Genomic DNA, 15935 nt, shown 5'->3' on the forward strand with positions numbered 1-15935 from the left:
AAATTAATTTGTAGTTTCATTTTATTCATATACCAAAACTTTGTGGATAAAGCTTTGAAACAAGTTGGAATGGCATTAACCTGAGAATAAAATAAATTATTAAAAACATCATCATCATTATTTAACCCCTTCTTATTTTCTTCTTATCTCTATCTCAACTGTTTCACAATAAAAATGTCTTTATGTGATACAAAAATCTACATTTCTGACTTAAAATGTGGCTTTAAAAAGTTAGTGACTTCTTTCCTGAATAACAACAGTAGCTGTGGTCAGCTTGAGTTCATAATGCTGCTAACACCACTTCTGTGTCATCATATTACAGTGCATTTCGCATTTTGATGGGTAGAGTGCACTTTAATAATGGACCGTTTGTCTTATTTCTCACTCACATTTTTTCCTTTTCCTGTCTTTATATCCCAAACTCTCTATCTTCAAGTATCTTTTTTCCTGAACGAAAATGAAAGCATCAATTACCCTCATACAGTACATCATGTTGGGATATAAAAGGCTTTATTCTTTCTGTTGAATAGAGAGTGGAGATAGGAACAGGGCAGCCTTCCCAGTATGAAATAAAACGGAAAATGTTTGCATCATTTTAATTAAAATGATAACTCTGTCGTGGAACCCGGTTTTATCAGGAAGAAGCGTGCAGATGCTAAATAATGTGACAACAAAAAAGTGATTATGTGTTTGTGTTATCGCAAGCCATGTTCACTGCACACAGTAATTGTATTTTATGATTTTGTGCCCGCTGCACAGTCACAATTCCCCTTTCCAATGATGGCTTATGTTTCCTAGTAGTGACTCGAAACACCCCACCAAGAACATTTTGGATTAGAGCAATACTGCGGCTGAGACAATTCTGACAAACCGATAGCACATCGGACATACACTCACTCACAGCTACACACTCTCATTCACTCACTCACTTTCTCTCTGCCAGACATGGGTGTCAGCCAAACAGTGCTATTTGCTGGAGCAGGACTGGCACCTCTCCAGACCATGGGGGTAGCAGGCTTGGCAACGCAGATCACTGATGGACTCATTGAAGCGGTTCGCCAGCATGGACAGCTTGCTACCGTGACACAGAGAGCAGGGAGCGCAGCCCGAACCACCACAATGCTGGCAGCTGTCGGCCTCCTGGAGACAGAAGAAACACATTAGAGGAGAGAAGAGGAGGAGAAGGAGGAGGTGAAAGAGAGGAACTGTAAGGTCAGGCAAAGGGTGAAAAAGGGGAGGAAGAGGTTGGAATGGGTGAGGAAGAAGTTGAAAGTGAGGGGAAAATCTTTTTCAGCCATATCTTAACAAATGCTGTATATAATGTATTTAAATGTACAGTCAAATGCATTAGTAATCTGTAATATCCTATTTTCTATATTACTGCAACTGTCTCAAAACTGATTAACTTGCAACACCTTTGGCCACTTCATTAACAGTGTGCATTAACACAGCTATCTACTTTAACTGGCCTGCCTGCTGGCAAACACTAAACAACTTTAATGACATAGAGGATTTTCCAGTATTATTTATAATGAAATGCCTTTGGTAAATAGCTGTGTTGCAGCTTAATGTACAGCCAGCCGGTCATTTTTACAGCCAGCTGGTCATTATAGCAAAATTTACAATAACGAGCAGCTGCCTGTAGATTATCGACGATGCAAGGGGTGGATAGTAACAGAAGATGTGCAACGAGGTTAAATCTTTACAGACTACTGTTGTAAATCACTAAAAAATAGTTATCGGGGAACACTGCACTGCAAGGTCTGTGTTCCCTGAGTAACCAGTAAGAGGTTTCAAGTATTTCAGTGCCACAAACCACCGTACTATTGCAAAGTCCAGTCTGCACTGGAGGTTTCAGGTTTCTTTGCTGGTGGCATTTACTAGCCAGCAATTTGCTTTGTACCAAATCTAGCTTTTCCAGGGTCCAATCTCAGATTGTTTACAGACATCTCCCTCTTCAATGGAGGAGTGTGAACACACACTCTAGTGACAAACTTTGTACAGATAAAAGTCAGTAAAGTCAAGATCTGACATTTTAACAGTCTTTAACAATTTCTTTCTCAAATCGGAAAACAGAGAGTGACATAAAGTAAGAAAAATATTATCGAGTTTGTAGGATTTGTTTGTTAAGACTACTTGTCAAAATCTAGCTGAGCAGTGCGTGATGGTCGCCTCGCTGAACTGCTGCGGCCTGCACGCCTGAGGTGACCGCACCAAGAGCGTTACTGCTGTGGAGCCACAAACGTTTGCTACTGAAATGCACTGCTGAAATGCACTACAAACAATCAATGGAACCTCAAAAAAAGACACCTGTCACTGTTGTGACGTTGTTTCCAGCAGCAAGCAGCCACAAAAGTTAACCCAGTTGAAGTTTATAAGGCAAAACTAAACACAAGAATTTTATGTTTATGAACGTTGATGCTTTGACTTGCATCTACACCTGTATTAGTTTAAGCTGCACATACTATAGTGATATATTCACCCGCTATATTGTGATGTTTAGCTGTTGTAGCAATAGCTAAATCTAGGTCCAGACTGGGTAAACAGCCAGTTTCAAAATGTGTGCACCTACAAAGTATAAATCTAATCATGTGTTAGAAATGAAGACAGTGAAAAATTAACTACCTTGGAGTTTGGACTACAAAGGTAACGATGATAAAGAAAAGAAAGTAACAAAGAGGAGTAAGATTGCGAAATAATGAAAAAAAGCTGAGAATGAACTTTGTTTTCTAGAGGTAGAGAAAATGAGAAAATAACAAGAGAGGTGAGAAAAGAATGGGGGGAGTGAGAGGAAGAGAACAGTAATCAGCCAAGGAGGTGAGAGGGAGGGGATAATAGCGAGCTGGGTATCCTTGCAGGCTTGCAAGTGGCAGGCAAATGCTGCAAGGGCAGAACAAAACTGTGGACTCATCAGTATCTGTTCACAGTTGACAGATAACACTAGGACAATGGGAAGGTAGTTGTTATAGCAGGAGGGGGCAAAAGGAAAAGAAAAAGGAAGGGGCACAAATAAGGTGGTTGTTGAAAACAGAGGAGATTGTGGGATGAGAATAAACACCCCTCTGTGAACAGTTACAATTACAAATATATGACTGCACAGACAATCCTGCAGTTATTCTCTTGAAAGAAAATATAAAGAGAGAGAGGGGGAGGAGGAGGAGAAAACCAAGAAACAGAAACGGGGTGATAAAAACTCTACCGCACCACTGAGAATAATTTGGCCAAGGATCATTACCTTGGTCTCTGTGTCACTGATCTGTTTCTCCTCCTTCTCCTTCTCCTCTCCATCCTGTGTACAAAGAGCTTTAGCCCTCCTCCTGCTCCCCCTCTCCTTGGCCTTTGGGTATCCCTCCAAGTCCACAGGAGGCACTGTGTGGTGCCGCAGAACTTCGGGCTTCCTCGGTGGTGCTCTGATGATGCGCAGGTTGCTGGTGTAGATAATTATTTTGCCAAAGTCCAACACTGAAGACTGAAGGAAACAGAAAATCAGTTAATATCCTACATCAGGTATTATTGACGGAAACATTGTTTTTATAGTATTTTAATTAGCCTTTACCTGTGTTAGATATTTCCTACATTTCCCAGATTTATTTCCTGCAACTCAGAGAGAGCACGCCCCCATTTAGCTGTGGGCTTTATGTTTGGGTGAGAAGAGGTTTTCGAGTTGAATGCAGCTGAAGAGTCACACCCATTGTGCAAAACACAACATGCTTTGTAGCTGTGCTCTGGTCTACTGAGGATTCTGATGCTGGAGAAATTTTAAACTTTTAACACAGATTTCCTGATGCTAGTCTGAAGACAAAATACATTTTCATACAAGCAAAATATAGGATCCATTGATATCTCAACTGTTATATTTATTCATGTATTTGTTTCATTTAATTCAGTTCATATAAGCTATATTTGGTTGTCCCCGGGATGCAGAATTTGATGATGGCTCAAACTACTACAATATGAGCCTCAGCCACTGTTGCCACGGAGAAGAACGAGAGAGCTTTATCTTTGCAGTTGGAAACAAAACATGGCATTATGGTTGCTGAATTAATCCCCAAAAATTAGCCACAATTTAACTGTAACTGTATTAAGCTGTTTTCTCAGTACTACTAAACGTTAGCTTCTACATGGCATCAGCAGCAAACGTAACAGAGTTTTAAGCTCTGTGATTGGTTTCTTGCCAAAATTCACCTTGGGAATAATAACTGCTACCTTGAAGTTTTTATGTTCATAAGCTTGTACCTTTTATTGAAGAACAAGATTTTTTTTTAACACAGCTGCTTATCTTTTGCACTGATGATTTAAATAACACTGTCTATGGGAAACGTGACTCAGATAAATTAATGCATTAAATTCAATTATTAATTAATCGACTTTTCACTTCATGAGAGCCAGGGGAGCCTGGAATAGCTCCTCCCATTTCGCAATATCATATGTTGTTGAATTTTACCAGTGACCAGTGTGATTAATTTGCTAGTCTCTGACATTTATGTCTTTCCAATTTCAGTTTCTAACCCAAGTCTCTGTTTTGGAACTTTTCAAAATGATCTGATAAGTTGCATTTTTCAAACATTCAGAAATGAAAATCACATAACAAACTGTTTCTCAGTTATTATAAAAAAAGAAAACACTGCACTCATACAGGGAGGAACTCATTAGATCTTGTACAGTAGGGATGTTCCAGGACCACTGTACCATCCTTTCAATAACGCCCTAAAAGGATAAACTAAATCCAGATTGCTGTTTTCCACTGATAAATGTGATAAATACTGGCCTTGGTCACCAGGGCCATGCGTGCCTTTGTTTAGAGGATAAAAGAATGAAACTGACACTAAGCCAGCAGGCGATGTAGCTGACCTCCCTCTCAGCCTGCTGCACTAATGAAGCCGCTGCCACAGCAGCTCACTAACAGTGGCTATTTTCCCGTCAGATGAACAATTTTGTTGCTGTTATTGTTCCACTGTAATTGTTGTACAATTGCCACTGAGCAGCATGCTTTAATTACCCATGGATTCTCACCACTTTTCTATTTTAAGTCTTGATTGCTTGTTCTGTTCTAAAGATGTGTGAATTAATTATTAAATTACTTTTCATTGGCTGGTAATTGCATATGGGTTTATTTTGGTGTATCTGTTTGCTTTTCAGCATATGTAGACTAGCAATGCTCTGTGGGCTATGAAAAAGAATCACCAACTCTTACAAGGAGCTGTGATACTTTCTTATTATAATTCCCTTTATGTATGTACATGCAAAGAGACGTTGCATAATGGTCATGTTCCAAAACTTTGTTATTTATCCATTCAAAGGGTGTCAGCAACACAAAATCCTAATTTTAAGGTGTTAACTGATTTTTTTCTGTAGGTGTTGTTTGAAAAAGCAGTAATTCTAAATATCCCATCCATAAATTAGTACATACGTTGAACTGACAATGTTTCTGGTGACACTAAAAATGCAATTTCCAACAATAAAGGGAAAAAAAATACATGAATCCAAGGCAGTTCACATGCACAACACACACATAAACATGCACACACACACCTTTTTTAAAAAAAAGCCACACATAGGAAGAATAGGGTCAGTCACTGCTGTTTATTATTCTTATTCTTTATGTTAACTATACTAATTATTTCTCTCAGGATGCTTATAATCCCAATAAAGTTATATCACTGTACATCACGATGTAATGTGGTAGTTTTGTTACCAACAGTTTTTTATGATCTCATTAAACTGTTAACATGATGGACATTTTAATCAACATTCAGCAATATTTTATTATTTTCAATTCTAGTTAATTTAAGCTGCACTGGAGAATGAATTAAGACAGTTAAGATAGGTTTAAGTACTTGACATTCAGACAAAACTGACACTGCTAGTGGGAAATCTAATCAAAGTTGATCTTGATTAATAGAAAAATTTAGCAAAATCAAAACCAGCGAGCAGCATTTCTTACTGTGGCATCTCCCTCTGATTCCTCAGTCAGGCCTGCAACAGACTTGTAGCTTCCCATTCCTCTGTACACGTTTATTCTCTGGGCAATGAGCCCTGTTGGAGGATAGACACCTGCTGGGTATAGAATAAAACATGTTGTCAGGATAAAGTGAGAACTTGTACCGGAGATTTGAGACTCAAGTACTGGTTTCAGCCACAAACCGCACGTATTGAAACTCTACCAATGGCCCATTATTCTGAAACCTCGACTGGGACTAAAAAAAGAGTAGGGGTTTCTGGCACAACCTTACTTGCTTCCAAGGTCCATGAAGAAAGGAACAAAGTCTGAAGAGGTAAAAGCTCCAGCAACACTTGTATTATATAGAACAATTGTATTGTTAGACCAAAGCATTTCAGCTTGTGGCCTTCATCGGGGTTAAAATCTAAGTCTTCTTAAAGTATGGCACATATCAAATTCGAACATTTTAGTAAGTATAACTTTTTTTTAACGTAGACCTTATTTTTCACATGTTTTTGTGAGCAATGGGGAAAGAGCTTCTTGAATTTGGTTCAGTATTGAGTAAGAGTGCTGCTGGAGGTGGTCATCGAATTCAAAGGCCTCATCCACACCTCAGCCATGTCATTGAAAATCTTTGACATAACACTAAGCTACACTTTCTGTACTGCCAACAACAAACTCTTCCAAGCCGGTATTACGCTCAAGTTTCAGTGTTGTCTTCTTGCAACAAGTCACCTCATCTCTTTAATTTATCACTTAATTTCTCTGTAGGGTTGTGTTATCAGACACCTATAATAACAATCTGAGCTGCTCAGGGACAAAAGGGTGCAATGATCTCACTCACTACTGGACCAAATTCAGAACTTGTTATCCCCATTAGTCCTTTTGACACAAAATATGAGAAAATAAGGTCCAGTTTTAAGAATACCTAGGTTACTCTATAAGGCCTCTTCTGTGCAAACTTACTACAACACCTTAGTTGAATTTCTCCAGTTTATGGACCATATATGGTGTCATTCATGTGCCCTTTTCTTTCTGCCAGTATGGGACAACGATTGACCGATGAAGACCAAAAGTGAAAGCCCATTTGTCTGACAGCCTGTTCTTTTCCTAAACCTAACCAAGTATTTATGATGCCTAAACCTGACCAAACTGTGACCCATTTCACGTTAAACGTTACGTTACCAACATCTTTATTATTGTTACCATGCCAATGAATGTCACCTCACTATTGTTACCGTGAAAGTCCACAGTAAGAAAGAGTGTGTATGTTTAGAAAAACAGTCCTTCAGGTTTTCAGGATAATGGGCTTTTGGGTCAAAGGGACATTTTTCAGTCTCTTGGGGTTTCAGAATAATAATCCCTATTTCTAATATATTGGTGTGCTTGCCTGAATTTATCAGTGTCATGTTAGACTCTGAAACAACAGCTTATATTGACCAATCATAAGTTACCAGTCTCTACCTAACTGTGACCACCCACACTAGGTGTGTTAGCCAGTCGTAGTATCCTAGCTTTACCAAATCCTCTGTCTTAACAATGTACTCAGTCTACTATTTTGTTTGTTAAATTGTGCATTTACTAGAAATACAAAATTAAATATAGATATTAAAAATGTTTTAACAAGCACACTAAAATTGCCGGACCACCAGTGGAGATTTCTGGAAATTACTGGTCAGCCAAGACATGATAGATAGATAGACAGATCAGTCTTCAAATGTAACTCTCTGCAACAACACACATCAGCTTTTTTCCCCATAATGTCCACAATTTAATTATCTACACACTATAATTATTCTAACAATGTTTTGGGTAAATAGATGCATTTTTAATACAGTAAAACATGAAAAAATATATAGATATATTTTAAAAAGCATACTCAAATGGCTTAGTATTTGAGCATTTCATCTTTTAAACTGGAAGTGTTCCAAGGTCACAGTTTGATTGACCTCCTCTGGTTATGTTGCCATAATTTCATGCATATTAAAAATAGCAGACTGAAAATATTTTCAGTTGGGAATCAACTACATTTTATTTTGGGTAGATTGCTAACTGTTGATTGCTCAGCATGTTCTACTTATCAGTAAAATAAACAAAAAAGAACATGCCATGGCTGACAGGTGGACTATTAAGTCTGTAATTGTGTGATTGAGATGTCCATCATTAACACCCAAATAATTGCATGGAAACCATTAAACTGTAGTACCACAAATTACACATCTTGTTTGTCTCCCTGGTTACCAGCTTACAGAACTGTATGGCCCACACAAACAAACCTCAATGCAATCATGCATTTAATGACACAGTATTACACTATGTTACACAAGATAAAAACCCACCCTGTTGGTCCCCATGAGTATCCTCAAACCCACAGAGCTGCTCCACCTCCAGGTGGCTGGGAGGGATCTTGCGGTGAACGAAGCTATGAGGGTATTTTTCCTCTGGACTGTCCAGCTCCTGGCCGTCCTCATACACGTGCTTCAGCACCCGACCGCTGTAGGACGACGCCAACTTGAACCTTACCTGTGGTTTTAAGTTGAAGGTGACATGTTGGACTTGCAAGGTTTTACATGCTGAAAAGATGCACTGCCATGTTACAGTAACTAATGTGCACAGCTTTTTAGCATAGAAAAGAAGATTTATGATTGGTATTTATTAAATTCTGTTTGATTAGACAAGAGGGGCACATATTTGTAGGACTTCAACATAAAAGCTAACATTATGTTTCATTCCCTTTCTCAGTTTGCAGTTTGTCAATATCAGATATGGTTAGAAGCTAAGAACTATCCTCAAGCACACCAGCTTCAGCTGGTTGTGTGGTATAACATAAATCAATACCACTAATATTAAAGCAACCGCATAAAAAGTAATTTAAACAGAAAACTTAGCAATGACCTCAATATGTCTTTTACTCAACACATTACATTTATAAAATAACTTCAAAACCCATGAATTTGAGGTGGTGCTGTAAACAACTCACCTTTCTGGGCTTGGTGCCTGGATACCGTTGATCCAGTTTTCTCTGGAGTTCCTCCATGGTGGCTGATTGAGGAGGGGGTGCTGAGAGGGCGTCAGTCCATCCAAGAAGGTCCTTACCTGGGGCGAATTGACATCAGCTGAACACTGTGGTGTCTGGTGTGATGAAAGAATGCACGGATGGATGGATGAAATATGAATTCAGCTTGATAGAAATACAGGGTGGATGAGAACCCGACTGAAGAGCTGTGCGTAAGGAGTGGGTGGATGACGAGATAAAGATAAAGATAAAGCTCTCTCAGTGTGTCCTGCCTCCTGAGTTTGACTGTACCTGCTGCTTTAAGGGACCACCTTTCTAGCTCCCCGCGCTAAATTATTCACAGCTAGATCGTGTGTACAAAAGCGTGGTTGAGAAACCAGAAGCTCTGTCATCAAATAATTATGATCACCAGAATAGAAGGTAGTTGGAGCCTGTGCGGAGCACTGTGTGTTGTGTGTGTTACAGAGAGAAAGAGAGAGTGAGCGCTGTGTGTGTGTGGGGGAGTTGTTAGATAGTTGTAGGACTGCCTGTCATTGGACTGGAGCCGAGTTCATCAGTGTTGAAAAATAAACATGACATTTGACGTCTGTTGCTGTCATCCTGAAAACCTTTACCATTGTCAATATATATCTATGATTACTAAGCTTAGAGTTGTATCACCTTGAAATACCTTGCTATTGTGTGCTTCTTTATATTGTTGATTGAATATGTGTTAATGTGTGTGCTGGATGTGTCTGTGCAAGCCTAAGTTCTTAGTTGAGCACTAAAACTTCAGTCTGACTCCATGACTCGTGGCATCTGAGTCAATCTATTTGAAAATCTGATCTAAAGAGTACTTACTATGGAAAAATATAAAAAAATTAGCTTTTCACACCACAGAATGACTGAGACGTTTATTCAGAACAGACAACGCACAGGGACCTTGAATCCAAGAAGACAAAATCAAACTACAAATTAAAGTTTTTATAGACAAAACATGAGAAAGTTACTTAAGTCTATAGGTGAAGTTGCAGATTGCAATTAGCTGAATAACCGCTCACCTTCCAAGGTAGTGGGAGAAACAATGGTGGCTCTGAAACGGCCTCTGTAACTGACAATATCTTGTGGATATCAATATCTGGGTTGCCAAATCAGCTATATTTGCAACATTTTCTTGTATAGCTTAAAGTACTAGGTAAGACTAATAAGAAAAATTATAAAAACATATTTCAACTAAGTGGTTTAAAAAATACAATTACAGAAAAATGTTTAAATTTAAGGCAATCCTGAAAGTCTACAATTAAACTTTTCTCCCATCCTAATCCCACAGTGCAATTACTTGAACTGATGAGTCACACAATAAGTGTTTTAACTAAATCACCATAAGTTTTTTCCTCTCTAGTAATGGCTTTAATTATTTGGTAAATGACGTATCCTTATTTGTATTTTAATTGCAATTATATACTACTTAGTGTGACTAATAGGAAGGGTTACCATGCATTAGACACAGTGTGAAGACTCATGCTGTAATACAGTAATAGTAAAGGATAGGTTCACATTTTGTTCAAGTATGGCTTAAAATAATCTTCACTTGTCCATACATTGAAAGCACTGTTGGTCACTTTAATGATTCCTGGTAACAATTGCTCTGTTCTATATAAGTGACCCAGCAAACCACGACAGTGTGACATTGAACCTGCAAGAAAAATACCTGGACCCTGGAACTGAAACAGCTAAATGGAATTCAGCCACAATTTATTTATTATTTACAGCTGCGTTTTTCCTTCTGTGACATGTCAAAATGTCTTTTGTGAGGCCTGTATAGGTAGCATGCAACTCTTTTTCCTTCTTACTAATTAAACACTAAATGCTGGTGAACTGCTGTCAGTGGTTTCAACAAAAAAAACTATCCCCATTACCAGACATCTGTCTTAATGTATGACCATTAAATATTGTTTTACAGAGCAGCTCCCAGATTTGAAAGTGTACAGTTTGTGAAGCTGTACAATGCCAATAAAGCTTCTCAGGAAAACTACAATTTTACAAAACAGCCAAAGTACCAAATAGATCTTTATTCTAAACAAAGCAATTATAGTCAAATAATCAGCCTTTGGTAAGCATTTTTTTTCCTTTTTAATATTCTCATCATTAAAAGTATCACTCATACTAATTTTGCTCTTGTACGTGTGTCTGTCAGCTAGTGTGGACATTACATACATATTTCCTAAACACAAACCAGATGCACATATATATCTCTATAAATGCATCCACACAGTATTTGAGTTATTCCATTTGCAGAGTTTAGCCTAGTGTTATCCATACTTTGAAGCTGTTGATAGCATTGGCAACTTGCATCTTCAAGAGACCATTTTATTGAACAAACACTGTTCTAACAAATGGATACCATTAACCCCATGCATGTTGAGATCAATCTTACAATTATGCTTACAGATGACTGTTATTAAACGGAGAGTGAATGGATGGTTTAAAAAAAGAGAGAAGCGAGAGAGAGAGAGTACCGAGAAAAGACAGACCCTCTCTTGTCTCCTCTCTGACCGAGAGCTGGCTTAATCAGATTGCAGAACGAGCGAGTATGGTCACTCAAGCGAGAAATTGTTTTGGGTGCATCGCTGTGAAGGAATCATTTAATGTGCCAGGATTCTCGCTGCTTTCGGTTTAAATGATTGCCACTGTAAATCTGTCTCCCTGTGTCTCCACATTAACAGTATCATGTATATTCTATTATCCCCATTATCTTTTCTAAATACAATAAGCAATATAAGCTTCATTGCTCAGGTACAGTACATGCTCTCTGCTAGCTATAGATCTTTATCTAATCCATTTTCAGTGCTCTGGGGGTACAGATCGAAACTGAGAAATAATAGTTTTCCTTTCACTGTGCCGGTGATAATGCATTTGGACTTGAGTGTACAAAACAAGCCTCATTGAGCCACAAATTTAAACCCAAATGGAAGTCTATTTCCCAGATGGTCTGATGCAACATCTACATGCTAAATGTTGTGCATCATGTAAATTTGAATGGAAACTATTTTTATGCTTTATCCCTGAACGAGGTAAGTGCTACGTGTGGGCTCCTCCTCTATAAGTCTTTAATCTACTTCTCGTTGTTTGGTTCTGTGTACAACAGCTATGCTCACAGTTGTTTATGCCTCAAACCCTCCACAGCTACTGTACCACATCCTACCTTACCCAGCATCAATGTTCATTATAGTCATTGTTTGGTGTTTATAGGAGCATGTTAAGTTTGATTATTTACCCCCAAGGGTCCAAGAGTACCCTAAAGAGGTGTGTGTATCAGACTTGGCAGGTCTCACTGTGAGGGCCTAGGGGCAGCATACATCCTTGCCACCCATCCCTGTAATGTACTCTCTGTTATTCTCTCCCTCCTCTCTCTATCTCTTCCTTTCTCCCAGCATTTGCTCTGTGTAAGTGAAGCGCAAAAAGAAAAAAAATAGGGAAAAAAAAGAAAACGAAGGTGAAACTTTCACTTTTAAAAGACACCTACTCATTATTTTACCTGTACTATTTCTGACACCCTCTCAAGGGGAATGGTATTGACTGACTCTCATATCAGCAGCACCTATTTTCAGACAACAACGGAACAGAGATCAGTCAGAAACACTGGCTTAAATTTCTCCCTAGCGGTCATTATCCTGAAGGCACATTACCAAATTTTCTGGGGAAAGGTGATATTACTCAGAGTGTCATACAAGGAGTTTCTAAGGATGAACTGTCCCCTCAGGTCAGCAGACTTCAGCAAGGAGGTAATGATCACCTGATGTTTACCACTAAACAGAGACAAGAGCTTTGCTATTTTAAATGAGAACCACTACTATTCTACAGATTGTACTCTTTGACTCTTTTGCTCTGCCCTTAGGTGGCTGATAGGGAGAGGGAGGAGTGTGTGAGGAAGAGGGGAAACAGGCAGAAATGGAAGGCAGGGGAAAGTTAAAGGCTGGAATTATAGATGTATATGACTATCAGAAGAACCCATGGAGAGATAAGGTCTGAGTAGTGATGAACGTGAAAGACCATATTTGTCGTAAACCATGTTGGAAGACACTAATGTCACCATCCTCTTTGAAGTTTATACACAAAAAGAGAAAAGATCAGCACCTCGGACAATAGATTATTGTGGTTTATGTAATTTTAAGTGTGTCTCTGTCTATATAGTTTTATTACCTCTGTTACAGCTATAACTTAAGGGAATAAAATTTCATCATGGAAAGGGCCCAAGTTTATAAGCTGGTCATAGATGATGGAGCTACGTATATAAAAGTAATAACGATGGAATAGCTGAACTAAAATCACTGTTTATGTTATCTCTTTTTTTAAATGGGAGGGGACATTCAACGAGTTTTCCAAATTAAAAGACAAAATACGTCTTTTGTCAACTCTATTAAGAGGTTAAATCATAATTTGAGTTAGAATTAGTACTTTAATAAAGTCAGAAGACCTTCATCATCATGGTTATGATAAGTTTAGGGAATGATCCAAAACAGTGGTCCAATTTCTTTTTGACCCATCTATCCTCCGACTGTTGCTCTATAATAATGTTACATCTCTTCTTCATTTGCTCTTGTCATAAGAAATACCATCATTAAAGGACTTTGTACGGCTTACTTATCGACTGACACTGTCATTCTTCCTGGTTGTACAATTTCTGGACATTATTTAAAAAAAACATTTCAATTCTAAACAAGACATTTATTTTTAACTCTTAACTTTATAGAGTCTGCAATAATACCCTGTACACAGATGGAAACTACAGGTGTCTCTGTTTGCTGTGGAGAATGCATTTGCAGGAAGTACAGCTTTCTACAGTTTATATTGTCAGAAAAGCTAGAGTAGACTGTATTACAGTAAATGCGAATAATGCTTTGGCTATCAAAAGTGACAGATTAACCCTTTTCACCAGAAAATGGTGACTATGAGGAGATGTGACTACAATTTTATATTTATACATAATTCATTCATTTTCCAAGTTTACAAAGGAACTTAAATAATGACAAAGCAGAAACCTTCAACTGAATTAGATTAGACTGTCATTTAAAAGAATCTGTTCCACAGCAACAATGTTTTAAATAGAACTACTAATGCGTTTAAACTTTATTATCTTAATTACAGTGTCTATCAAGTGATAGATGTTGAGAGTCACAGTCAAGTTAATATTTAATATTTCACTGGGAATGATTTTCTATCTCATTTTAATTAGTTGTATGGTGGTGGTGGTAATGGTGTTCAGCTCTCATGAATACTGAATCTCATGAAAGCCCATGTGGAAACTTACGGCTGGGATGCTGTAGTGGCCTCCATCTTTGGCCTCTCCACCCACTCTCCATCATCTTCAGAACAAAGTCCTTCTCAAAAAATGATGTTGACTGTCTCCACCAACTGAAATCTCAGATCCAGGAATTCAGAACTTAGTCAAGAACGACTGCGATCAGCTAAGACACGGGCGCAATTCCAGCGACCGCAGTGGAGCCGGTATCGCGCCTGTGCCTGGTGGAGTTTGGAGGTAAGGTTGTAGTACTCAGCCAGTCAATGTTAACATTCTGATGCTAAGCAGGTACCATGTTCACCATATTAGTTTAGTTGGTTACCACGCTAACATTTGCAAATTACCAATAAACACAAAGTATTGGAGCAATAAAAATGTTGACCCAGTGATGGCACTAAATAAAAGGTCAGACAGTCACCAAAGTGAGTAAAATTCATACAATAGTTGTCAAGATATTTTACTAAAAGTCAAAAATGTCAACCTGCTCATGGAACAAGAGGTAATGTCAAGAGATTACCAAAGTCATGAGTCATCCTTTCAAGTTTCACTACAATTCATCTAATACTTGTTAAGCTATTTTGGTGGACCATGCCATCCCTAGAATCATACTAGCATGGTTAATAAGCATTTTAAAAGCAAACTAAATTAACATCTTAGCTAATTTGTTCATGGAACATTATGAACAGATTGTCCTGACAACAGCACCTGACACCAAACTGCACATCACCAAACAATAACACCCTCTTATGAAGTTCATGAGTACATAGGAAGAAAAGATAAAGATGACAGAAAACCCACTCACATAGACCAGTATCTTAATTTGAACTTTAATCACCAAATTACAACATTAAAGCTTCGTGGTGGTGAGGACCGGCCTACACAAAGCAGCTCTAACTAGTGAAGAGTAAGACAGAAATAATGAGGTGCACTCAGCACCGATGGGTACAAAGAATGGATAATGGGAATCCCACCCCAACCAGACCAAAAAACATGCCAGTGGGAAACCATTACACGGCTGGGCTGTCAGAACATCCAGCCTAAGTCCTAAAGTCACAAGGAATCAGTCCATATTACGAACTATTTAACACCTTAAGATCTCTGCTGCTACACCTTGCAGACAACCTACAGGACCCCGCTGAGAGACAAATTGTAGATGTGTATGACGCCACATGTGACATCTGTGGGGAACTCTACATCGCTAAAATATCAAGAGCCCTGGACAAGACACTGAATGAATTTGAATTGACTTATGTCACGTGACAAGCATTCCCATGACAACTGAGCAAACTCCATCTGCATTTTGTCAAGTGAAACGCTCAATTTCCAAACAGACAGGGGGTTGTTCTATCCAGTTGAAAGATGTCTATTTTCACACTATTGACAGAGATTATTTTTATCTTTCTATTCCAAACCACAGTGCAGTTGTCATGTTAAAATGTATCAAGCAAACATGAAATCTTCTGTCTTATTAGCATAATAAGGGATGTCACAGACAAATACATAATTCATCGTTGCTGAACCTGGGTATTCAAGTGTCACTATTTCTGTAGGCCAATGACTTGGGAGTTGTAATAGACTGGACTTTTTTTGTGCAGAAGTATCTCTGAATTGACATATCCCTTAAACTACTTAGATAGTTCAAATTTAATCAGGCAGTAAATTTAGTCAAAAGTATATTTACAGTGGTGTGAAAAAGT

At 38.3% G+C, this 15935-nt stretch overlaps 1 protein-coding gene across 1 annotated transcript; it reads right to left on the reverse strand.

Moving 5' to 3' along the window:
- Nucleotides 1-222: 222 nt before the first annotated feature.
- Nucleotides 223-9410, reverse strand: LOC118331907 (glutaredoxin domain-containing cysteine-rich protein 2). The gene is made up of 5 exons (XM_035667003.1): nt 8922-9410; nt 8281-8464; nt 5945-6054; nt 3236-3469; nt 223-1140 (listed from the first exon to the last, which is right to left on the reverse strand). Exons 1-5 carry the CDS (start codon nt 8976-8978, stop codon nt 967-969), a joined length of 759 nt encoding a protein of 252 aa, XP_035522896.1. The 5' UTR covers nt 8979-9410; the 3' UTR covers nt 223-966.
- Nucleotides 9411-15935: the final 6525 nt, after the last annotated feature.

The sequence above is a fragment of the Morone saxatilis genome, unplaced genomic scaffold, assembly GCF_004916995.1.
Source record: "Morone saxatilis isolate NCDOM2014 unplaced genomic scaffold, NCSU_SB_2.0 Contig20, whole genome shotgun sequence".
Lineage (NCBI taxonomy): Eukaryota > Metazoa > Chordata > Actinopteri > Moronidae > Morone > Morone saxatilis.

Coding starts and splice junctions, on each gene's coding strand:
- LOC118331907 (XM_035667003.1), bottom strand. CDS start 8,978: ATGGAGGAACTCCAGAGAAAACTGGATCAACGGTATCCAGGCACCAAG. Junction 6,055..8,280: donor TACTCATGGGGACCAACAGG/GTGGGTTTTTAT, acceptor TATACCCAGCAG/GTGTCTATCCTCCAACAGGG. Junction 3,470..5,944: donor AATCAGAGGGAGATGCCACA/GTAAGAAATGCT, acceptor TGTTTCCTTCAG/TCTTCAGTGTTGGACTTTGG.